This window comes from Durio zibethinus, chromosome 13 (assembly GCF_047325235.1).
Source record: "Durio zibethinus cultivar Kanyao isolate XHJ-2024 chromosome 13, ASM4732523v1, whole genome shotgun sequence".
Classification (NCBI taxonomy): Eukaryota; Viridiplantae; Streptophyta; class Magnoliopsida; order Malvales; family Malvaceae; genus Durio; species Durio zibethinus.
Genome location: NC_143174.1, coordinates 2,176,040 through 2,201,443, shown reverse-complemented (window position 1 = coordinate 2,201,443; position 25,404 = coordinate 2,176,040). Strand labels below are relative to the sequence as shown.

At 29.5% G+C, this 25,404-nt stretch overlaps 1 protein-coding gene and 1 pseudogene across 2 annotated transcripts; one reads left to right on the top strand and one right to left on the bottom strand.

The window, feature by feature from the left end:
* The first annotated feature begins 194 nt into the window (after window positions 1–194).
* On the top strand, window positions 195–2,480 carry LOC111304348 (omega-3 fatty acid desaturase, endoplasmic reticulum-like). The gene is made up of 8 exons (XM_022900893.2): window positions 195–698; window positions 787–876; window positions 956–1,022; window positions 1,116–1,208; window positions 1,298–1,483; window positions 1,573–1,653; window positions 1,763–1,900; window positions 1,995–2,480. The coding sequence occupies exons 1-8, from the start codon at window positions 382–384 to the stop codon at window positions 2,187–2,189; spliced, it is 1,167 nt and encodes a 388-aa protein (XP_022756628.1). The 5' UTR covers window positions 195–381; the 3' UTR covers window positions 2,190–2,480.
* Window positions 2,481–21,827: 19,347 nt separating this feature from the next.
* On the bottom strand, window positions 21,828–25,057 carry LOC111303743 (zinc finger CCCH domain-containing protein 66 pseudogene; annotated as a pseudogene). The gene is made up of 2 exons (XR_016327001.1): window positions 24,964–25,057; window positions 21,828–24,441 (listed from the first exon to the last, which is right to left on the bottom strand). The product of XR_016327001.1 is annotated as a zinc finger CCCH domain-containing protein 66 pseudogene (transcript).
* Window positions 25,058–25,404: the final 347 nt, after the last annotated feature.

The window sequence follows — 25,404 nt, the reverse complement described above, 5'->3', positions numbered from 1 at the left end:
GACCATATGAATTAGAAATCATTAACGTTTCCCTGTATAAAAATTTGTGTGATTGGAATATAAATTTTTGAGAGACAGATACAATCCAAAGCCTTTTGCTTTTTGTTTAGTGATAACACTCTTTACTTTTTCAACATTTTGTCGACTTACAAGGAAAAATCAATAATATCTTGGGGTGGTAATTTCAATTAAATGGCCCAAACTCCAAATAGCAGATCTTAAGTTTGACAGCTGTATTAGGGTTCGATAGATGGGGAGATAAATTGTAATACAGTTAGCTCGTGGCTAACGTCCTGCCGCGACGAACAAGTACTAGCATTTTTTTTTTTTTTATAACTAGAATCTGGATTTGGGTTTGCAGACAAGGATTGGGAACCGAGAATGAGCCCTTCAATGAAGGATACAGCATTTGGAACAATGGAGAGGGAAGGAGAGTATGTTAATGGAATCAATGACCAAGGTGATTTTGATCCGAGAGCACCTCCTCCCTTCAGGATTGCCGATATCCGAGCTGTCATCCCAAAGCATTGTTGGGTCAAGAATCCTTGGAGGTCATTGAGTTATGTTTTCTGGGATGTCAGTGTGGTTTTTGCATTGGTAGCAGCTGCACTCTACTTGAATAGATGGTTCCTTTGGCCAATCTACTGGATTGGCCAGGGAACAATGTTTTGGGCTCTCTTTGTCCTTGGACATGATTGGTGATCATATCTATCTTTCCTGTTCTATTTTTTCCAGTGATGGTTAACATTTTACATCTATTAAATCTATTTGTTTTGGATTGTGCAGTGGCCACGGAAGCTTCTCGGACAATCCCATTCTTAATAGTGTGGTGGGACATATCTTACATTCATCAATTCTTGTTCCTTACCATGGATGGTAAGTTGATTAGGTAACATTTGATCTGTACGTTGTACACTTGCAATCCTTCTCGAAACATCATTTGAAAATCTTGCAGGAGAATAAGCCATAGAACTCATCATCAGAACCATGGAAATGTCGAGAAGGATGAGTCATGGGTTCCGGTAATTAAACATTCTCTACTTTTGCTTCTAATCCATGCGAATCAATGTATCACATTGGAAACTGATCCTTCACAATCATTTTTTAAATCTCAGCTGCCTGAGAAGATTTACAACAATTTGGACATCAGTACTCGAATTCTAAGATTCGCTGTCCCCTTCCCTCTATTTGCATACCCAATGTATTTGGTGAGAAAGCTTGTTTTAGTTAATCTAATTATATGCAAAGATTAACATTAATTTCCTTATCTTTGTTTAATTTGTTGCATTATATATAGTGGTATAGAAGTCCAGGCAAGGATGGATCTCACTTCAATCCTTACAGCAACCTGTTCACCTCCCAAGAGAGGAAACTTGTGATGACTTCAACCGCCTGTTGGACTGCAATGGCTATTCTGATTGCCTATTTATCCTATGCATTTGGCCCAACGCAGGTGTTTAAGCTCTATGGTGTTCCCTACTTGGTAGGTCAAGTGGCACCTTACTAATCGAGTTTCTAGTTTTATATGTATGGAATTTCTCTGATAGTAATGGAATGATCTATCATTTGTAGATTTTCGTGGCATGGCTGGATTTAGTGACTTACCTACATCACCATGGCCATGAGCAGAAACTTCCTTGGTACCGTGGCAAGGTAAGGGGTATAGCCTTACATAAATGCTTCAATTAACTTTGTATGCTGCATTGGACAGTAAAAGTTTCTTCAACTTGAGAGCGGATTTTGTTCTATATTAATTTGACAGGAGTGGAGTTACCTCAGAGGAGGGCTTACAACAGTGGATCGTGATTACGGTTTATTCAACAATATCCACCATAACATTGGCACTCATGTCATACATCATCTCTTCCCTCAAATCCCTCATTATCACTTAGTAGAAGCGGTAATATTCTTGATTAATTAATTAGTTTCATCAAACAGATTGATTTGACAAAACAAATTAAATATAGTAATGGTTTAATGCTTTTGCCTTGCAGACTAAAGCAGCCAAACCAGTGATTGGAAAATACTATAGGGAGCCGAAGAAATCAGGGCCTATTCCATTTCACTTAATCAAGAATTTGGTTACAAGCCTCGGACAAGATCATTATGTGAGCAACAATGGAGATATAGTATATTATCAGACTGATCCACAGCTGTTCCAGTTGCTTTCCCTTGGCAAATCTGAATGATAAATTTAGAACATAGCTGAAGAAGGAACCATAATTCCTTTACTTGTTTCAACATCAACAAGTATCAGAGTTTGTACTTTTTTTTTTTTTGCCACTTCAAATAATTAACATTAAAGTTATTTCAGGAATCTCATCTGAAAGAAAGATGTTGATCATCATCCTTTTTTTTTTTAAGTGAAGGATCTTTTCATAGATTGATGTGATGCACATGATCTCACATGTTGTGAACTTTAAAGACTTGAATTTCCTTTATCCTTTAATAAAAATAAGCAACAATTGCGTCTGGATTTATTAGCCTTTCATAAAAGTAATAATGGGGAAAGCGTCCTTATGGACATCAACAGGAACAAAACATTTTTTTTTTACATTCTCCAAGGACGTACATAAACTCGAACTTGGAATTTCTAAATTTGTTAAAAATGAAAATTAGGATCAAGCTACTGCTAAACCATTACCTGAACAGGCTTGAACCAAGGCATCAGAAAGGAACTCAGGCACACGTTAGACCCAAACAAGAAATTTCAAAGGTCGACCCCATGTCCCCATCTGATCTATTTGCAGCTCTGTGTCATAACTGTTTGAAAATCCCAACAGAGAAAAAGTAGGTAGAAACATCAGACATAGCAACAGATTTCGGTCGCGAGAGAGCACAGCATTACCCTCTTGTTTAAAACCTTTGTTGGTTGGCCAAGTTTTGAGAGGCCACTTTAAAGTGGGAAAGTCAGCATCTTCGGCTCCAAACCCAAAGATTTTCCACAGCCCCACACCATCCTAGTACTCTCCTCTGAAGCACTGTCTCTCTCACCAACCCATTTGTCTCCTTTGCATTCTAAACAACCCGTGAATACGAAGCATCATGCCCTCATTTTCCAATACAAAAAATGAATAGAATAAATTATCATTTTATAATTATTTATTTTTTGTGACTAATCGAACTATCAAATTGTCCAATAGTTTACTGTTTCTCTTTGTTTCGTGGCTTATTCGATGATTAATTGTTACATTAAAAACAAATATAATGACTACCATTTTTTCCTTAGCTTTTGTGCTTTTATGGCAAGGTTGTCAGCTGACAGGTGATGCTAATAGTGTCAAAGAAAAGTGGTCTTTCCTCACATTTTTAGAGCTTTATAAAAAATCTTGTATAGACGTCATAGTCTATAAAATTTTGTATTAATAGATCAATATTCTATCCGAGGTTTTCAGTTTTCAGTTTTCAGTTATCATTGTACATTTTTTTTTACTTTTTCAACTTTTAAACTTTTAGTTTTATATTCTAAAACCCATATATTTATTTATTATCTTTGTGCGTGTTGTAGCTTTGTTATGCCCTTTAATCTAGTGTTGGAGATCTTTATAAGATATATAGACAATTTTAGGTATTAGGAACATGGAGTAAAAAGTTAAAAATTATGTTTGTTTAGAAAAACTTTATAATCATAGTTTATACGTGGATTCTCGATTAGAAAATCATATGTTGATAATCAGTTATAGTATTAATAGTTTAATTGATTTAGCTACTATTTTCTTTAAAAATTTGTTTAATAAAGTTGATATACTATAATAAAAAATATATAGTTTAAGACAAGTTACTTGCTTATATTTAAACCAAGATTTTAAACAATTATTAATAAATATTAATAAAAAATTAGAATTATTAGAAGTTGATAAAAGTCAAACAAATGAATTTGAACCTTTATATTTTGGTAATACTATTCTTACTCTTAATGATGATAAACCATCATCTTCTCAACCAACTAAGTTTTCTAAAGCTAAAAAATTAGATTTTAAATCCTATAAAAGTCTTATAAAACATCTTAAGTATAAAATGGAAAAAACTACTATTCTTAAAGAAATGAGTGATTATTTGAATATGAGAAAAGAAATATATGAAACATGTATATAACTTTTTAAAAAGTTTAATTATTATTATATGCTTAATTATGATATTATTTATAAAGTGGTTCATATGAAAAAGATAAAATTTTAATTACTAATCCAGTAGTAAAAGATGAGACTAGTAATATAGAATTTTCATCTTCTAAATAAAGTCAAATAAGAGATTGATACTAAACCTATACCTATGGATCTTTATCAACAAAAAGTTGATAAGGGAAAAGAAAAATTTTTAACCAAGAAATTGATGATAAAAATAAGTTTGATAATATAACCGAAGATGATATTTATAAAGATGAAATTAAACAAATAGGAACATCTTTCGGAACTGTTACAAAACCTATACGACAATCTAATTTTATAGAATTTTTAAAGAAAAGAACTGTAACTCAAGGTTGAACATATTTAGATCTTTCAAAAATCTCTATAAATGACTATGAAAAAATTATAGAAGATTGGGCACAATCTATGACTATAGTATTAAACAACTATAAAGACACTTGGTTTAAAGAAAATTTATTAAATTATTTCCATGGAACATTTCAAGGAAATGTTTTGCAATTTTTGCATAAATAGGAAAACTCTGAAGTAAGAAAAGTTCAAAAAGGAACTTTTCTAAAACAAATTACTACTATACCAGATTTATTAAAAAATCTTACAAATCTACTAAAAAATGAATTTTATGAAAGAATGGAACCAACTATTTAAAACAGTAAAGTTAATTATGTATTAACTAAAATAAAATTACATGATATAAGACATTTAGAAGAATTTTCTAAAAAATATATTCATGAATACCAAAAATTGGATGAATCACATTTTAAATTTTGGAAAGAACAATATTTTCATAAATTATCATCACTATGGGATGAACTTTGTAATCAACAGTATCCCAAATATTTAGAACTTTATAATCCTACAAAAGATAATAAAAATTATTTAGATTCTATAAGAAATAGAATTTATTTTACTTCTAAACAAATTATAAAACATTGCCTTAAAATAAAGGCTTTTAAGCAAGTAAAAAGTAAATTAAGTGATGAGCAATGCACAAAAATAGTAGAAAATGAATGAAAATTTGGATGTAAATCTCAATCCAAAACCTATTCAAAGAAATACAAAAAGAAAAGAAAATATAAATTGATAAAAAAGAAGCAAAAAAAAGCATAAATTTGACCAAAAAAATTTGTTAGAAGAAAAATTTTAAAAAAGAAATCCAAGTAGAAATGTTTCTTTTGTGATGAAGAAGATCTTATAGCTTCTTAATGTCCTAATAAAGGAAAAAAATGCTAAAAAAGTTATTAATACTCTCGAATGAGATTTAGAAATTTATTTTGGAGAAAAAACTTTTGAAAAAAATTATTTATGTATTAATTTGTGAAACAGATTTTGACTCTGATGATGATGAATATATTTTTATACTTAATACAATACTTTATCAGAAGTTAATAATCAAATTAATTCTGAAATTAAAGATAAACCTGTTGAAGAATAGCAAATGACAAAATTAAGTTATGTCTTTGGATAAGATGTTACTATTTTAAATGAATGGTTAGAAAAACTACAATCATTAAAGAAAGATAAAATATATAAACTATCCGTCTTTTCAAAATTCAAACTATGGACACAAAGACACATAGAAAAATTTAGTGGCAACGCCATAGCTACTGATTTTAATTAAGGATCTATAGATATCCCTTTATTTACCAAAGAAAAAATAAAGAGAATTAAACAAAAATATCCTAAAGTTAGATATATACATTTAGGAATAATTATGTTAACCATACAAGTTTTATTCAAAGTTGGTAACGATATACCAATAATTGCAGTATTAGTAGACAAAAGATTTGAAAACCCTATTAAAGCACTAATAGGAGAAGTACAATCAAATAAAGTATCAGGAGCTGTTTGGTTTAAAGTAAAACCAAACTTTTTTATTTCTATTAATGACCCATTGATAGAAGATTGCCTTAAACTTAGAATAATGACAAAAAAGTCAAAAATTAGAAATGTGCCTCATGATCTGTCTATAAAGTAGACAGCTTTCAATGAATTTACTAATCATACTTTTACATATATTATATAAATAGATTCTAATATTATAGAAATATTTGAACTTGGACCTTTTGATTCAGAAATCAAATCAAGACTAATGAATCTTAGAAATCTGTCAATACCTATTGGATGGTTATTAGAAGGTATTACAGAACCTATTCTTTCTAATAGAAAAATAAAACCTATGAAATTTTTTGCATAAGGAAATAACCTATATTTCAAAAATCATGAAGAAAGTAATTCTAGTAATAATCTAGTTCTACCTCCACCCTCTTCTATACCTTTATTTTCAAATAAAGATAGTGAAGACACTGAAATTATTACTAGTGAACAATCATTTGTTTTACATAGATAATATTATCTTTCTCAACCTTAATTAATAGGAACAAAAAATATAAATATTTTTATTTTTCCAAGGGACACAAGAATTCAAAATAAAGAAAATTCAATTTACAACTCAATAAACTTAATTTTAAATTCAATTTCTTCTAAAAATACTAGCAAATATGATATTCGAAGTTTGGCTATAATCAACCAATATAAAATAGGTAATGATGAAGTAATTACATTTTCAAGAAATTAACCAAAAAGGTATTGCAATTATGTTGATGTGAAATTTAAATTTAAACAGTATAAACCATACTCTTTAAATATTTTAATGGACACCGAAGCAACTATATGTAGTTGTAGAAGTAATACTTTATCGTTAGCAAAATGGGAGCCAATGAAACACCCTATAGCAGTAATAGAAATTGATGGAAAAGAAACCATAATAGGATATAAAGCAAAAAATGTTTCTATTTATTTAATGAATAAAAAATTTATAATCTAAAAAATTTTATATTTTCCTTTTATGCATGGTGATATGTTACTAAATAATTTTTTATACAATTATTTACCTTTTTGTTTGAATATCACTAATATAGTTTTTACTATAGATAAAAAATCTACAGAAATACCATTAGTAAAAAATCATAAACATATATGTGATTTCGATTTCTGACCTGAAACTAAGAAACTGGAAATTAAATCAATTAGTAAAACACACTGATTATATAAAATTTTAAAAGAAAATTTTACTAAGGAACCATTAAAATTATGGTTTAGAAGTCCTAGATTTTGTAGTTTAAAAATTCTTAATTCAAAGAAAATAATTAGAATAAAATCAATAATCTATACTAAATAAGATATAGATGAATTCGATATACAAATTATGAACTTTTACAAAAAGGACTTATAGAACCCACTACTAGTCCACGTTTAAACCCAGCATTTATGGTAAAAATCGTGCTGAACAAAAAAGAGGAAAAGCCAGAATGGTAATCAACTATAAAAGGCTTAATCAAAATTTAATATTTGATGGATACTTTATTCCTAGAAAAGATGTGTTAATAAACTTAGCAAAAAATGCTAAATATTTTAGAAAATTTGATTGTAAATTAAGAATTTGGCAAATAATGCTAACCGAAGAATCAAAATTATTAACAGCCTTTAGTGCACTAAAAGATGATTATCAATGGAAAGTCATTCCTTTTGGACCTTGTAATGCTCCACAAAAATTTCAAAGATGAATGGACACCATTTTTAGGAAATATAAAAATTTTTGTGTGGTATATATTGATGATATACTTATATTTTTTGAAATATTAAATGAGAATAAGAAACACCTAAATCTTATAGCTCAAGAATTTATAAAATACAGTATAATATTAAGCCCTAAAAACAAAGAGCATGAAAAAACTAATATAGAATCCTTAGTCTTAAATTCATTTTCAGAAGGCCTTACTTTACAAGATCATATTATAGTAAAAATCAAATAATTTCTAGAACAATTGGAAGATGAAAAACAACTTTAAAGTTTTCTAGGTCTTCTTAATTATGGAAGATAATTCATTAAAAATCTCTCTAAAAAAGAGAGTTTTACAAGAAAAACTAAAAAAAATGTACATTTTTCTTGGACAAAAGATGCTTATGATATTATTAAATAAATTAAATCAGATCTTAAATTTATACCTAAAGTATATCTTTCAAAATTAAAAAAATTACTTAGTCTTAAAATAGATGTATCAGACTAACATTGGGGATGTAAACTTAAATCACAGGTACATAATTAAGATTTAAGTTGTGGCTATAATTCAAAAAAAATTAAACCAAATGAATTAAAATATATTATATTTGAAAAAGAGTTACTTGCTATAAAAAATGCTGTAACTAGATTTTATATTTACCTAACACCTAAAAACTTTTATTATTAGAACTGATAATTAGGCAGTTAAAGATTTGTTAAACATAAAAAATTAAAAACTAATCCTAAAAGGATTAGATGGTATAACTTTTTATGCCAATACAATTTTTCTATTGAATTTTTTAAAAGATCTAACAATTATCTTACTGATTTTCTAAGTAGGCCTAATGGTTTGAAGTAAAAAATCTCTAGAAAAAATTGGTGAATGGACTACAGTTAAAAAGAAACAACCTAAACAAGGTTCTTCTCTTACACATTAATCCTAACTAAGGATTAAGATTTCAATCTTTTAACAAACCATTAGTTATATATCCTAATCTAGGATATTTTCTTTTATCCCCAACCATACATGAAAATGTCAAGAATTCCATCTCAATGAGTAATGGAACCTTATAGATCATCTTAATTTTGTTAGGATCTAAACCAATGGACTCCAATGTCATATTCTGAAATTCTTCAGAAAACAAAAAATTTATTAAACCCACAATAAAATTTTTCAAAAATAAAAAATTTTTATAACCCAGGATTATCCTCTGAGTTATATAATCTCATAAATAAAGTTTGAAAAGCCTAATTTTCAACTTCAAGGCAGTAAATTAACTTTTAGAAAAAAATATGGCTAAGCTTACAAAAGGATTAACCAAACATGTTAATAAATTTCAAACTTTTCAAAATTTTATTTTAAATAGTTTAACTTTAAAAGATTAAGAGGAACCACAAATTTTTGAACTTGATGAAAAAGAGCTCTCCTTTGAAAAGATAAACAATCTCTTAAATATTTGTGATTTTCTCATAGAAGAAAAAACCATTTCTTTTTCTCTTTTAAAAATTCAAAAAATTCTTTTGTACAAAAAAGCTAACAAAGTCTTACCCAATGAACTTTTTAATTGAATAAAAAATTCAATAAGAGATGAAATAGATCATCTCCTTTATGAAAATTTTCATTAATATTTTTTTTTATATATTTAGAAAATAAGGGAATTTCATAAGGATTTTTTAAAATTAAATTCAGATTAAACCATAACACTTATGATATAATCAGTATCGAAATAGGATTTATAGGTATAATTACTTTTCAAAATTCATCTTTTCATTTAATAAAGCATTTTTCTGCCTTTATTAAATCAAAAAAATTTTATTTTGTAAAAAACAATGAATATTTTTCTTATGTGCATATTACAATAACTAGTTTAATAGAATTATTTCACAGAGAATGATTTTTTTCAACTATATCAAATCTAGGAAGTTAAAAAAGTGCTTTATGAATCAAATTTATTAGCACTTAATGAAAATGAAGAAAATATAAAATTTGTTCTTTCACAATTTAATAAAGCAAGTTTATATAATTTTCAAGTTGGAGTCACCATGATAGAAAAAGCAAAAGAATTACTAAATGAAATCACACCAATTTCGCAGAATCCTTATCTCATTATTACAACAAATGATAAAAATATTTTTGTGAAAAAATTTTATGATAGAAATAATCTAAAGCCAGAGCCTAAAGCAATCGTATTCCTAGAAAAACTATCTAGAATGAAAGATCTGGATTATCTTTTTTCTTTAGTACTCCAATATCAAGAAAGATGAAAACAATGAAACAAGTTAATGGCAGCTTTACCTTTTATTGTCTTTTGTATCCCCCTTTATTCTTACATTCAAAAAAGATAATTAATTTCTATTAATTGGGTTATGTAGCATTTAAAAGAGCTTACCTACCTTTGACAAATTGACAATTAATAAAAGTAAAATTATAAAAAAAGATAATGACAATTACTTTTGTTGTACTAATACATATCCATTTTTTTAGTAGCAAATGTTGACTTATTGTTTTCTTTATCCGTTTTGTTGATTTTTCAGGTCTATAGCCTCTTCATCTTCTGGATTAAAAGATGCTAGTGAAGCTATCCTTGACTTGTTTCAATATTCCTATCATTCTTAATACTGGAGTAGTAAAGAAAAAAGGTAATCTAGATCTTCCATTCTAAATAGTTTTTCTAGAAGTTCAATCACTTCAAGCTTTGGTTCTGGATTATTTTTATCTTAAATTTTTTATAAAAATCCTTTTATCTTATGTTGTAGCAGTAATATAAAGACTCTATTAAGTTGGTGAGATTTTATTTAGCAATTCTTTTGTTTTTTCTATCATGATGATTCCGGTTTGAAAACTATATAAACTTACTCTATTAAATTGTGAAAGAACAAATTTTATATTTTTTTCATTTTCATTAGGTGCTAATAAATCTAGTCTATAAAACACTTTTTTGACTTCCCAAATTTTATATGGTTGAAAAAATCTTTTTCTATGAAAGAATGCTGTTAAATTAGTTATTTTAATATGCACATAAGAAAAATATTCATCGTTTTTAACAAAATCAAAAAATTTTATTTTATAAAGGTAGAAAAATAGCTTATTAAATGAAAAGATAAATTTTGAAAAGTAATTATACATACAAATCCTATTTTGATACTGATTATATCATAATAATCATAATCTAATATGAATTTAATTTTAAAATATCCTACTGAAATCCCCTGATTTTCTAAATATATACAATGAAAATTTCATAAAATGTTTCATGAAGTAGATGATCTACTTCATCTCTTATTGAATTTTTTATTCTATTAAAAAGTTTATTAGGTAAGACTTTGTTAGCTTTTTCATATAAAAGAAATTTTTTGAATTTAAAAAAAAAAATAGTTTTTTCTTCTATGAGAAAATCACAAATATTTAAGAGATTATTTATCTCTTCAAAGGATTTTTCTTTTTCATCAAATTTAAAAATTTATGGTTGCTTCCAATCTTTTAAAGTTAAACTATTTAAAACAATATTTTGAAAAGTTTAAAATTTATTAACTTGTTTGGTTAATCCTTCCGCAAGTTTAGTCATGTTTTTTATTTACTACCTTGAAGTTGGACTTTTCAATTTATTTATAAGATTATTTAACTCAAGGGGTAATCTTAGGTTATAAAAATCTTTTATTTCTAAAAAATTTTGTTGTAGTTTCAACAAATTTTTTGTTTTCTGAAATATTCAGAAAATGATATTGGAGTCCATTAGGTTGGATCCTGAGAAAATTAAGATAATCTATAGAGTTTCATTATTTGTTATGATGGAATTCCTAGCATTTTCATGCATGGTTGTGGATAAAAGAAATATCATTTAGGAAATGGAACTAATGATTGGTTAAAAAACTAAAATCTTAATCCTTAGTTAGGATTAACATGTGTAAGAGAAGAACCTTGTTTGGTTTGTTCTTGATCCATTGGGTCTACTTAAAAAATCAACAAAAAAATTGTTAGATCTTTTAAAAAATTCAACAAAAAATTATATTGGCATAAAAAGTTATATCATCTAATCCTTTTGGGATTAGTTTCTAATTTTTTATTTTTTAAGAAATCTTTAATTACCTGATTATTAGTTCTAATAATAAAGTTTTTAGGTGCTAGGTAAATATAAAATCTAGTTACAACAGTTTTTATAGCAAGTAACTCATTTTCAAATATAATATATTTTAATTCATTTGGTTTAAATTTTTTAAAATTATAGCCATAAATTAATTATTGATTATGTACTTTTGATTTAAGTATACATCCCTAATGTTGGTCTGATGCATCTATTTTAAGAATAAGTAATTCTCTTGGTTTTAAAAGATATACTTTATGTATAAATTTAAGATCTAATTTAATTTGTTTAATAATATCATAATCATCTTTTTGTCCAAGAAAAATGTACATCCTTTTTTAGTTTTTCTTGTAAGACTTTCTTTTTTTTAGAAAATTTTTTAATGAATTGTCTTCCATAATTAAGAAGACCTATAAAATTTTGAAATTGTTTTTTATCTTCCAATTATTCTAGAAATTCTTTGATTTTTACTATAATATGATCTTGTAAAGTAAGGCCTTCTGAAGATAAATTTAAACCTTAGAATTCTATATTAGTTTTTTCAAACTCTATCTTTTTATGGCTTAATATTATACCATATTTTATAAATTCTTGAGTTATAAGATTGTTTTCTATGTTCATTTAATGTTTCAGAAAATATAAATATATCATCAATATATACCCTACAAAAATCTTTATATTTTTCAAAAATTGTGTCCATCCATTTTTGAAAAATTTGTAGAGCATTACAAAGTCCAAATGGCATAACTTTCCACTGATAATGGCCTTTTGATACACTAAAGGCTGTCAATAGTTTTGACTCTTTGGTTAGCATTATTTGCCAAAATCTTGATTTACAATCAAATTTACTAAAATATTTAGCATTTTTTGCTAAGTTTATTAACACATTTTTTTTTAGGAATAAAGTGTCCATCAAATATTAAATTTTGATTAAGTCTTTTATAGTTGATTACCATTCTGGCTTTTCCTTTTTTTTGTTTAGCATGATTTCTTACCATAAATGCTGGGCTTGAATGTAGACTAGTAGTGAGTTATATAAGTCCTTTTTATAAAAGTTTATTAATTTGTATATCGAATTCATCTATATCTTATTTAGTATAGATTATTAGTTTTACTTTAATTATTTTTTTGAATCAAGAATTTTTAAACTATAGAATCTAGGACTTCTAGACCATAATTTTAATGGTTCCTCACTAAAATTTTCTTTTAAAATTTTATATAACTAATATGTTTCACTAATTGATTTAATTTTTATTTTGTTGGTTTCAGGTCAGAAATCAGAATCACATATATGTTTATAATTTTTTACTAATGGTATTTCTATAGATTCTTTATCTATAGTAAAAATAACATTATTGATATTCATATAGAAAGGTCAATAATTGTATAAAAAATTATTTCCTAGTAACATATCACTACGTATAAAAAGAAAATATAAAATTTTTTGGATTATAAATTTTTTATTCATTAAATAAATAGAAATATTGCTTTACATCCTATTATAGTTTCTTTTCCATCAATTCCTATTACTGTGATAGGGAGTTTTATTGGCACCCATTTTTCTAATGATAAAACATTACTTCTACAACTATATATAGTTGCTCCGGTGTCTATGAAAACATTTAAAGAGTATGTTTTATAATGTTTAAATCTAAATTCTACTTCAACATAATTGTAATACTTTTTTGGTTGATTTCTTGAAAATGTAGCTACTTCATCTTTAGCAACTTTATATTGGTTGATTATAGTCAAACTTCGAATATAATATCTTATAGTATTTATAAAAGAAATTGAATTTAAAACTGAGTTTACTGAGTTGGAAACCTTTTTTTTTTTATTTTGAATACTTGTATCTCCTTAAAAAATAAGAATATTTATATTTTTTGTTCCTATTGTTTGAGGTTGAGAAAAAAAGAATTGTCTGTGTGAAACAAATGATTGTTCACTAGCAATACTTTCAGTGTTTCACTATCTTTATTTGAGAATGAAGATATAGAAGAGGGTAGAGGTAGAACTAGATTATTACTATAACTACTTTCTCCATGATTTGCAAAATACAAATTATTTCTTGATGCAAAAAATCTCATAGGTTTTATTTTTCTATTAAAAAGAATAGGTTCTATAATACATTTTAATAACCATATAGTGGGTACTAACAAATCTCTAAGATTCATTAATCTTGATTTGATATATGAATCAAAATGTATGGGTTTAAATATTTCTATAATATTAGAATCTATTTCTTTAATAGATGTGAAAGTATGGTTAGTAAATTCATTAATAGTTGTCCAATTTATAAATAGATCATGAGCCACATTTCTAATTTTTGACTTTTTTATCACTATTCTAAGTCTAAGGCAATCTTTTATTAATGGGTTATTAATAGAAATAAACTAGTTTAGTTTTACTTTAAACCAAATAGCTTATGATACTAGATTTAATTGTATTCCTCTTATTAGTGCTATAATAAAGTTTTCAAATCTTTTGTCTACTAATACTGCTATTATTGGTACATCATTACCAACTTTGAATAAAGCTTTTATAGTTATCATAATTATTCCTAAATGTATATATCTAACTTTAGGATATTTTTGTTTAATTCTCTTGATTTTTTCTTTGGTAAATAAAGGGATATCTATAGATCCTTGATTAGAATCAGGAGCTATGGTATTACTACTAAATTTTTTTGCATCTTTGTATCCATGGTTTGAATTTTGAAAAGACAGACAGTTTATACATTTCATCTTTCTATAATGATTGTAGTTTTTCTAACAATTCATTTGAAATAGTAACATCTTATCCTAAGACATCACTTAATTTTGTTATTTGTTGTTCTTCAATAGGTATATCTTTAGTTTCAAAATTAATTTGAGTATTAACTTCTAATATAGTATTATTATCAGGATTATTGCTTGTATTAAACATAAAAATATACTCATCATTATCAGAATTAGAATCTATTTTAAAAATTAATTCATAAATAATTTTTTCTTTAGAAACTTATTCATAAATAATTTCTTTTTCAAAAACTAATTCTCCAAAACAAATTTATAAATCTCTTTCTTTGAGAGTTTTAATAACTTTTTTAATACTTTTTTCCTTTATTAGGACATTGAGTTGCTATATGAACTTTTTCATAACTAATGAAACATTTGCATTTGGATTTCTGTTTAAAATTTTTTCTTCTAACAAATTTTTTTTTTGTCAAATTTATGCTTTTTTAGCTTCCATTTGATCAATTTTATCTTCTTTTCTTTTTGTATTTCTTTAAATAGGTTTTAGATTAAGATTTACATCCAAATTCCCATTCATTCTCTAATATTTTTTTAAACTTCTACAGTAGTCTACAAAAATCCTTGTTGATAGATATATATTTCATTTAAGGTCTCCAGTTTTCAACTATCATTGTAAGTATTTCTTTACTTTCTCAATTTTTAAACTTTTAGCTTTATATTCTAAAACTCATATATTGGTTTACTATTTTTGTACTGATGTTATGGCTTTATTGTGGCCTTTAATCTAGCCTTAGAGATTTTTGTAAGGTATACAAACGATTTTAGGTAAAAGAAACATAGAGCAAGAAGTTGAAAATTATGTTTGTTCAGAAAAATCTCATAATCATAGTCTGAATGTGGATCCTCAATTAGAAAATCATATACCAGCAATCAATCATAGTATTAATGGCTTAGTTGATTTATCTAATGCTTTTTTTAAAAATTTGTTTAATAAAGTTGATATACTAGAATTAAAAATAGATAGTTTAGGACAAGTTACTTATTTAGATTTAAACTAAGATTCTAAACAATTATTAGTAAATATTAATAAAAAATTAGAATTATTAAAAGTTGATAAAAGTCAAACAAATGACTTTGAACCTTTATATTTTAGTAATGCTATTCTTGCTTTTAATGATGATAAACCATCATCTTCTCAACCAACTATATTTTCTAAAGCTGAAAAATTAGATTTTAAATCTTATAAAAATCTTATAGAACATCTTAAGCATAAAATAGAAAAAATTGTTTTTTACTAAAGAAATAATTGATTATTTGAATATGATAGAAAAAACTATATGAAACATATATAGAACTTTTTAAAAATTTTAATTATCATTATATACTTAATTATGATATTACGATGAAAATAGTTCAAATGAAAAAGATAAAGATAAAATTTTTACTACTAATCTAGTTGTAAAAGATGAAACTAGTAGTATTGAATCTTCATCTTTTGAAGAAATAGATGAAGAGATCAATACTAAGCCTACACCTATGGATCTTGATCAACAAAAAATTGATAAGGGAAAAAGAAAAATAGGAGAAATTTCTAACCAAAAAATTAATGACAAAAATAGGTTTGATAATGGAACTGAATATGATATTTATAAAGATGAAATTAAACAAATAGGAACATCTTCCAAAACTGTTATAGAACCTATACCACAATCTAGTTTTATAGCATCTTTAAACAAAAAAAATGTAACTCAAAAAGGAACATCTTTAGATCTTTCAAATATCTCTATAAATGATTATGAAAAAACTATAGAAGATTAGACACAATCTATGATTATTGTAGTAAACAACTATAAAGACACTTGGTCTAAAGAAAAATTTGTAAATTATTTCTATAAAACATTTCAAGAAAATGTTTTGCAATTTTTACGTAAAGGGAAAAACTCCGAAGTAAGAAAAGTTCAAAAAGGAACCTTTTAAAATCAAACTATTACTATATCAGATTTGTTAAAAAATCTTACAAATCTACTAAAAAATGAATTTTGTGAAAGAATGAAACTAACTGATCAAAACAATGAAGCTGGTTATGTATTGACTAAAATAAAATTATGTGATATAAGACATTTAGAAGAATTTTTTAAAAAATATATTCATGAATATCAAAAATTGGATGAATCGTATTCTAAATTTGGGAAATAACAATATTTTCATAAATTACCATCATCTTGGGATGAACTCTGTAATCAACAATATCTTAAATATTTAGAACTTTATAATCTTATAGAAAGATAAAAATTATTTAAATTTGATAAGAAATAGAATCTATTTTACTTCTAAATAAATTATAAAATATCATCTTAAAACAAAGTCTTCTAAGCAAGTAAAAAGTAAATTAAGTCCCTATGTGCAATGAGAAGGCTACTTCATGTTTCAGTTTAACCCATAATTCAAAATAAGTAAACAACAAATTGTTGGAAAATAGATTCTCGTCGCAAGTGCAAACATATTCCTGAAACTCTGATCTGCTTTGCCCAAATGACCAATGTCCACTGCCATTTGCCTCCCCACTTTCAAATGCAAATCCTGCCATCTCTCTCTCTTTCCAACTGCCCTTTTGCCCATTTTCACATCACTCCCCCCCCCCCCCACATACAATTTTTCTGCTTTTGGCTTTTTGGGCCCCTTGGCTTTTTTCTTCTTGAAAATTTATTCCTTTTTTGCAAAGTTGTAAGCTAAAGTTACTCAACAAACCCAATTTACTCTCAATGTTTTACCTTCTCTTTCCCTAGTTTTTTTCTTCTTTTTCAACATGTCTTTGAATCCCAAAATGTGCACTTCAAAGGTGCAAATGCTGTTTGCTTAGCAGGGATCTTTTGTCGAATTCTTTGTTCCTGGAGTCTCCCAACACACCCTTCTGAACACATTACTGAGGCCAATTCAGTAGCAAATTATAGGAAGCAACAATTCAATGTAGACAAGATTGCTGCTTCCAAGGTCACTCCAGGGATTGTAACAAGGCTAATAGACAGGCTAGCAAAAGGGTTTTAAGTATGTTGAATAAGGAAAAGCTGAACAGAAGAATTGTTGAGAAGCCTCATCAGGAAGTAGCCAAATGCAGTAAAGTTAATGATTTCTGCTTGGATAAACCAATTGTCATCTTAAAGAGTCAAGAGTAATCAAAATGTGTGGACAAGAAAGGAGTGCCTGATGCAGCAAAATTGAGTCATCAAATGAATATCTTCATGGGAAACTCAAATCCCCAAGTTGCTGGAAACTAAAATATTACAAAGGATGGAGAAAATCATGATTGGACAACAAATTCTAGTACTAGGAGTTTTGAAACCCACCACCCTACTAAGGAAACCACAATGGACTGCCCAACAAATCTTTCCTTTCAATAAAGAAAAACATTTTTTTTTAAGCATTGAAGGTGGGATTGAGATGCTTGAACTCGAACATAAGCTTTACAATATAACACAACTCCTTGGCTTTAATCAGTAGGTCAAGAAGCGGCTGGCAGCAATTATTAACTTATTGTCTGTCGTAACGGTTTTGAGACCGCCAGATGTAAAAATGAGTTGTTTTAAAATTGAGAAAAATAAAAACGAGGGAGTCGCCACCAATCTTTATTAAGGTGTGATTGGCCACCCAAAAGTTTATCTTTTTAATAAAACTAAAAAAACGGGTTTAAAGTTTATTAAAAAGATATATTTCGGTCTACGAAAAATCAGGTTGGGTCCGAGAGTCGGTTACACGTGGAGAAGGATTAGCACCCCCACAACGTCCATAAATTGGTACCATTCAACTATGCGCTATTTTCAATGTCGGATAAAAATGGTTTTAGTTTAAAATTTAACATTAATTTCCTTCATTTAAAAAAAATATTCTTTTTTTTTGCTAAAATTTTTATTTAGGAATATTGAGAAAATCTTTAAGTTAAAGAATTATCTTAAAATTCTCCAACATCTAGGCAGAATTTAAAGTAACCCTTTTCGCTTAAGATTTAACACAACAATTCTTAAAATGAAATAACACTCTTTACAGAAAATTGTTGGTGACTCTCCAACATCTAGGCAGAGTACCATGAATAAATTAAAGAGAGAATAATGCAGACAATTATTGATGATAATACGATAACGTATGTATGCTAATGAATGTCATGTAAAATGAAATGCAATTTAAGAGTTGGATTCTTAAATATAATAAGACCACCCCGACTCTCCAACATCTAGGCAGAGCTTAGGTGCGACTGTTTATATTTAAGATCTCAATTTTATTATACTTTTTATTTATTAATCTTATTTTTAATAAAATACAATTTAAGAGTTGGATTCTTAAATATAATGAGACCACCCCGACTCTCCAACATCTAGGCAGAGCTTAGGTGCGACTGTTTATATTTAAAATTCTAATTTTATTATACTTTTTTTATTTATTAATCTTATTATTAATATGAATTATGAACTCGTGTGAAAAGACTTAATGAAGTAAAATTTCCTAAATACCCCATCATCTAGGCGGCATTCGGGAACAAATTGCTTCCAATAGAATTTTCACACGTGTCCTTAGGATTTTTCGAACTTTGGACTTCAAGGATTTTGGATTTCGAGCGGTTTTGGATTTAATGAATTTTGAATTTTTAAGGGTTTTAAAAACCTAGGATTAAGAAATAGCGCTTAAGGTTTCGTTTTTAAGAAAATACGAACATCTCTAAAAATCCCCAACATCTAGGCGGATTTTTGAAGCAAGTTCGATTTTAATAATTTTTCAAAATTAATGAAAATTTTTTTTATGTTTATTTATGAAAAATTATTAACAATAATTCCCCAACATCTAGGCGGAATTATTATTTTAGAAAAATATTTTTATTCCCTCTAACATCTAGGCAGGAAAAATGATTATTATTTTTTAAAACATTTTAATATATTTTTATTATTATTTATTTTTAATTTTATTATTATTAAAACAATTAAACATTTATTCTAACAAACTTATAAATTTATCATGCATAAATATAAAATATATTTAAAATAACAAAAATAATAATATAAAAAAATTTAGAAAATTCAAAAAAAAAAAATTTTTTTTTACCTGAACCGGACCGGTCAACGGTCCGGTCAACGATGGTCCGGGCGGTCTGACCGGTTCGGCGGTCGATAGGCGGTTCGTATGAACCGGTTCAAGGCTGGCTGGAACGGGTCGATGGGTCGGGTTGCGCGGATCTCGGGTCGAATTCGGGTCAATGCGCGGATCCTTCTTTGGTTAAAACGGCGTCGTTTTTGGTTTTATTGAAACGACGTCGTTTTGGCTATTGATAATTTATATAAAAGTCAAAAAAAAAAATTTTGCGTCATTTTTTTGGTCTTCAGAAAAAAACAACCCTCTTTTTTTTTTCTCTCTCTTCTTCTTCAGCCGCACGCCGGCCGGCTGTCGGTGCCGCCGCCGTTTGTCGGTCGCCGACCGTCGTCTACGGTTGTCGAAAAAACCCCAAAATTCTCTCACGAACTCTTCTCGACCCCCTGAGCACAGATCTGACATCTTTTTCACCAAAAACGGCCTTGATTCGCGTAGATTGGGTTTTAAAGTTTTCAATTTTTCTTCTCTTTTTTTTTTTACGAAACTGATGATTTCTTGGCTTTTGCAGGTGGCTCGGCGCTGAGGTTCCTCGCCGTAGGCGAGGACTGTGTTATTTTTTTGGTTTTTGTTTTCATTTTTTTTTTTGTGGCGGTTCTGTTTACGGTTGTTTATGGTTGTTTTGGGTTGGTTTTTGTGTTTGGGTATTTTGGGTGTTTGGGTGGGTAGATCGAAATTTTCCGTTCCTGAACCCTCAAGCTGGAAAATTTTTTTTTTTGTTTCAGAGCTCTCACCTGAAAAATTTTTTTTCCCATTTTCTTTCTTTTTTTTCTTTCCTCCCCTTCTTCTTTTTGAAGTTTATGTGTTGATTTTATAGAGTTTCAATTAAGTGGGATTTTGCTGGCTGTAGGGTGGTTAGTTGGTAGCTGTAGGGTGGCTGGCAGAAAGCTGGTCGGGGGGCTGGTTGGGTTGCTGATAAGGAGCTGGTCAAGGAGTTGGTCGAGGTAGCTCGGCCTCGCACCAACTCCTTGACTTCTTTCTTTTTTTTTTGTTTGTTTACTTATTTTTTTTTTCTGTTTTGTTTTTTTTCTTTTTTGTTTTGTTTTGTTAAATATTATTATTATTATAAAAAAATAAAATAGTAGACCCGGACAAAATCGATGTCTACATTATCTCACCAAGAACGTGAGAAATTTTATCAACTTAAGTGGATTAGCAGGAACCTCCTTGTGAAGCAAGTCATAAAAGCAGTGCTGCAATCAATACAAGAAGTCAAACTTGATTTTGTCCTAATTTTGAGACGAGTTTGTGGTTAGAGGAATATTTCCAACCGCCAACTGGGAACAATGTTTTATTGTTTTATTAAATTACAAACAAGCAGCGAGATTAAGCAATGCTCAGTCCCACACGAAAAATAAAATAATCCCAGTGCAGGCAACGCCGGCAGCAGGACTCAAAGAATGGCCAACCCTCGATGAAGATATGTCAAGAAATTTTTTATTTGTTTTAGTAACAATAGTTTGATCATTGGATTTCTGCATCTCCAGAAACCTTATTGAAAATTGACAAAAACATTCTAGTCTTCTGCTAATGAGAAGCAAAATAGTCTTTGGATGTATGAAATGACAGCCTTACTGTTCTTCATTCATCCAGGCTGCTAGTGCCCATCCCACTACCAAGTTTACCAAAGAAGAATAGTTAATTTAAAGACACAAAGAAGCTAAACACGAGTTGACAACAGTGGTGTGTTAGTGCTAAACTTTTAGTTTCAGTAATTAAGATTCAAATATTTACGACCTCAAATATATTAAAAAAAAAAAAAAAGCTGAACACTAGTAGAACTGGCTTTTTCCTTAGTGCCCAACAGTCACACCCACTTAGAATCAAGGAATCAATGAGCTTCTCACCTTTTGAAATGCCAAAAGTAAGATGCAGAATTCAAAAAGTTGATAGGTAAATGACACTGTAAAGATAAAAGAAAGATTATAGTGGGGAATCATATTGAAAGATCTATCCATTCTGTGCTTTGCATCAAGAAATCAAAGAGTGCAGAAGCTCGATGTTAAAAATATCTATTTCTATTTGTTTCCAGCTAAAGTTGAATGTTGGGATTGATTTGCATAGCAGCTGGGAAGTCAAAACAAGGAACTCCTGATCTCTGGTGGTAATGCGTATTACTAGAAATAAAAGCATTATGATTAATCAAAATGGAACATGTAAAAAGATCAGCGAATTTTCCCTGAAAAAATATATATTAATTAAACAATGCAGCAGTTCCTGGAACATAATGTGCACAACCCATATCAAGTGAAAATAAACCAAAAAAAATATCAATACACTTGCTTCCATTTGCATATTAAAACGAATGTACCTCAGAAATTTGACTAGTTGAACATTGGCCTAACCACCCTCTTCTGCAAATCATGATTCTACTTGGTTGAATATGGAACTCTATCCAAGAAATGAACCAACTTTTATGATAAAAAAGAATAACAGACATTATTCTTGAGAACCTAAGGGCAGTATTAGCAGAAACCTTTTGTTCTGCTCACCTTGTATTCTCCTAGGCGGGCAATCAATTTTCCCCTTCTCCATTTCATTCCAATTACAATTGCCGAATATTGATAAAAATTCAAAAAATGGCCAAAAACGAAACTAGTTAAAGGTTAACATAGGAACTAATGTTGGGGCTAGCTTTGCTTTTAGGCCACCATCTGCTCCTGCTCCATGTACAATTGCTCCACCCAGGCAGCGAGCATCTCTGCCCCCCTAGAGTTGAGATGACACTGCTGCTGCTGCTCGTCCTCAGAACTGAGCTGTCCAGCAGGAGTGTCCTTCACTAGAGACTGGACCCAAGACACATCAGGCTCATCAGATGATCGTGTCATTGAGGGTGCTGGATTTCCCACATTGCTGCCACTGCTGCGGTACCCAAAAGAAACAGATTTTCTTAGTTTAGTTAGCTCTTCTCCCTGTATACCCCAGTCTAACTTGCCATCAGGGGAACCCCAATCTGAACGGTTAGAAGGCATTGCACTTGCTAAAGAAGCTGGTGACGAAAACCCTGAATGACGATTTACAGCTGTACGCTCAATAAAGCTCTGGCTTCGCTTTGCAAAGGCAGCTGACCTTGAACTTAAAACTGCTGCTGCTGTTGGCCCAGATGGATCAATCCCAAAGGATGCAGATGCCCTCACGGGAGACGATGCTAGGTTGGCTGGGTAGCTAGTTCGGAGCTTCTGGTTAATATTCTGGCGCATCTGGACTCCAGTGGGAGACTGCAGCTGAGGAGCTGCAGCATCATGAGAGGCTCCTTGTAGTTGCAGCAAAATAGTAGGATCAATAGATCCAAAAATATCTTCAAGGTTAGTGGGCTTCACCCCTCCAAACCTATTTAATTCCCCAGTTCGATCACTAGAGGTAGAAAAGGCTGAAGCAGTGGACAAGGAATTGTTCCAGCTGGTTGGGGAGGAAAGACCAGATATCTCATCAAATAGCTGCTGCTGCTGGCGGCGACGATGACTTTCAAGCCCAAGTAGTTCCATGTCAAAATCAATATCCCAAGCACTTAGAGCAGTTTTCAACCTACTACCAGGAAGCTGCAAGGTAGGAGATATGATGTTAGACTGGTTTGGCCACATCGCTCCACCCATAGTAGAAGAGGCACCAGTAGGGGTCAAGGGCGGTGTTGATGTTGGAGGTATCATAACGGATGGGGAGCCAAGCGCAAGTGGACTCATAGAACCCAAGTCTAATGAGGAACCACTAGCTGAATAAGATCTTGGGGAAGGCACCGCTGAACCTGTTGAAGCATACAAGGGACGAAGCTCCTCAGGCTTGTGAGCAAAGAAACATACCCTCCGGGTGCAATTAGTCTCATCCTTGCATAAACGAGTTCGGTACTGGGCAGGATGAAGCCAGCACTCAAAAATACCATGTGCATACTCACAGTTATCACCCTGCCTGCAGGTTCCCTTACGAAATTCAGGACAAGGAACACAGCTATAATGATATTTCCTAGGATCACGCCTCCTTGCATTCTCCCCAGGATGAACAAAGGGGCACTCAGTCCAATCATGGGAGTAAGCCCTCGAGCAAGGCTTGACCTTGAAAGTATACATCCTAAACTCATCAGTCCCATATATCCCGTTCTTAATATCTGGAAGAGTAAGATCAACGGGATACTCTTTCTTATCAGTTCCATCTTTCAAAATCTGAGGCATTGAATTCTCTTGCTGCTCCTGCCCTTCCATTTCATTTCCTACTTGAGCAGGCAAACCCTCTATTTCGCCAACACTGCCACTTCCTTTCAAAAAAGACTCCAACATCTTCTTCCTCAAGCTGAAAACTGAGTTACAAGCTGAAGCAATCAAATCACCAGGCCGGTTTCCATTAGCATCAACAGAATTGGTATCAGCAGAAGCATCAAGCAAGATTTTGACAACCTCAGCCGAATCAAATGAACCACCACCAGCAGCACAGTGGACAGCCGTGGCCCCATCAGAACCACACGCCCTGTTAACATCAACACGGCCACTTTCAATAATATAATTCACCACATCCTTGCTCCCAAACATGGAAGCAATCAAAAGGGGTGTTCTTTCTTCAAACCCCATCTTCTTTGAACCCATTCTCCTTCCATACCACATGCTTGGCTCATCAATATCATAACCCTCTTCCTCAATAGCACTTTTGAAGCCAATCAGATCGTTTGAAGCCGACAACTCCAGCAAAACGGAGAACTTTTGAGGAAGCCCATCTTCTTTATGAGACTCACCCTCCATCATGAAACCAGTTTGAGTTGGTTTCTTCTTTGGACCACTGCACATGGAAATTTCTCTTCTTTTCTACAAAATTGCAAACAAAGAAAAAAAAAAAGAGAAAAATATTCAACTCATCCAATAAATTCAGACGCAAAAATTGACATGAAATGGGACAAAGAGAGAGAAAGGACTCTAAAACTCCACAATTCATGAATTTAACACAAAAAGAAAGACAAAGGCATCATAAATTTTTCCTAAAGCACTCAATTTTACAGAGAAAGTTCCAATCCTTAAAAACCAACCATTAATTTTGTAACAATTAAACTTATCCGAGAATTAAAAACCAAGACATAAAGTTGTAACCAAATAAGAAACAGAAAATCAGTTACAAAAACCAAAAACCTCAACAAAAATTAACTACACATACAAAAAGTCAAAAACACTACAGCAAAATTTCCAAAAATGGTACTAACATAAAGGAAACTAACTACCCTCAACATCAAAAACACTTCAAAGTTTCATCCTTTTCACACATTTTCTCACCCACCAAACAAACCACGAATAAAACACCTAAAAACAGAATGAAAAGAAAGAGAAAAAATATACCTTTGGAACACAAAAATGAGAACAAGAGCGAAACCCAGAATGTCTCTCTGGAGAAAAAAAACACAACCTTTGTGTCTTTTTAACTTCAAAGTTCAAAGTCAAGAGGAGAGCCTTTTTGGTTTTTTTTAATGGTTTTAATTTTTTATTATAAAAATGAAAAAAATAAGTATAGTAGTTTGTATATTTATATCATTTATTTTTTATTAAATATTTATAAATATAAAAATTATCGTAAGATAATTAATATTTTACATTTTATAAAAAAATCCTTTAAGTAAATTAAAAAAAAGTTAAAATCTACAAAAAGTTTTAAAAAATTATAAATACTAATATTAGAACTAAATTTATTTAAAGATCAAGTTATTTGTCTAAACTCGAAAATTTTTTAAAATTTTGAAAGAATTTGAACAAAAAATTAAAATTTTTTAAACAAATTTGAAT

Excerpts from the sequence above, each read along its gene's own strand:
- LOC111304348 (XM_022900893.2), top strand. The coding sequence starts at position 382 with ATGAGCCCTTCAATGAAGGATACAGCATTTGGAACAATGGAGAGGGAA. Across the intron at positions 1,484-1,572 it reads TCTATGGTGTTCCCTACTTG|ATTTTCGTGGCATGGCTGGA; the intron begins GTAGGTCAAGTG and ends TATCATTTGTAG. Across the intron at positions 1,654-1,762 it reads TTCCTTGGTACCGTGGCAAG|GAGTGGAGTTACCTCAGAGG; the intron begins GTAAGGGGTATA and ends TTAATTTGACAG.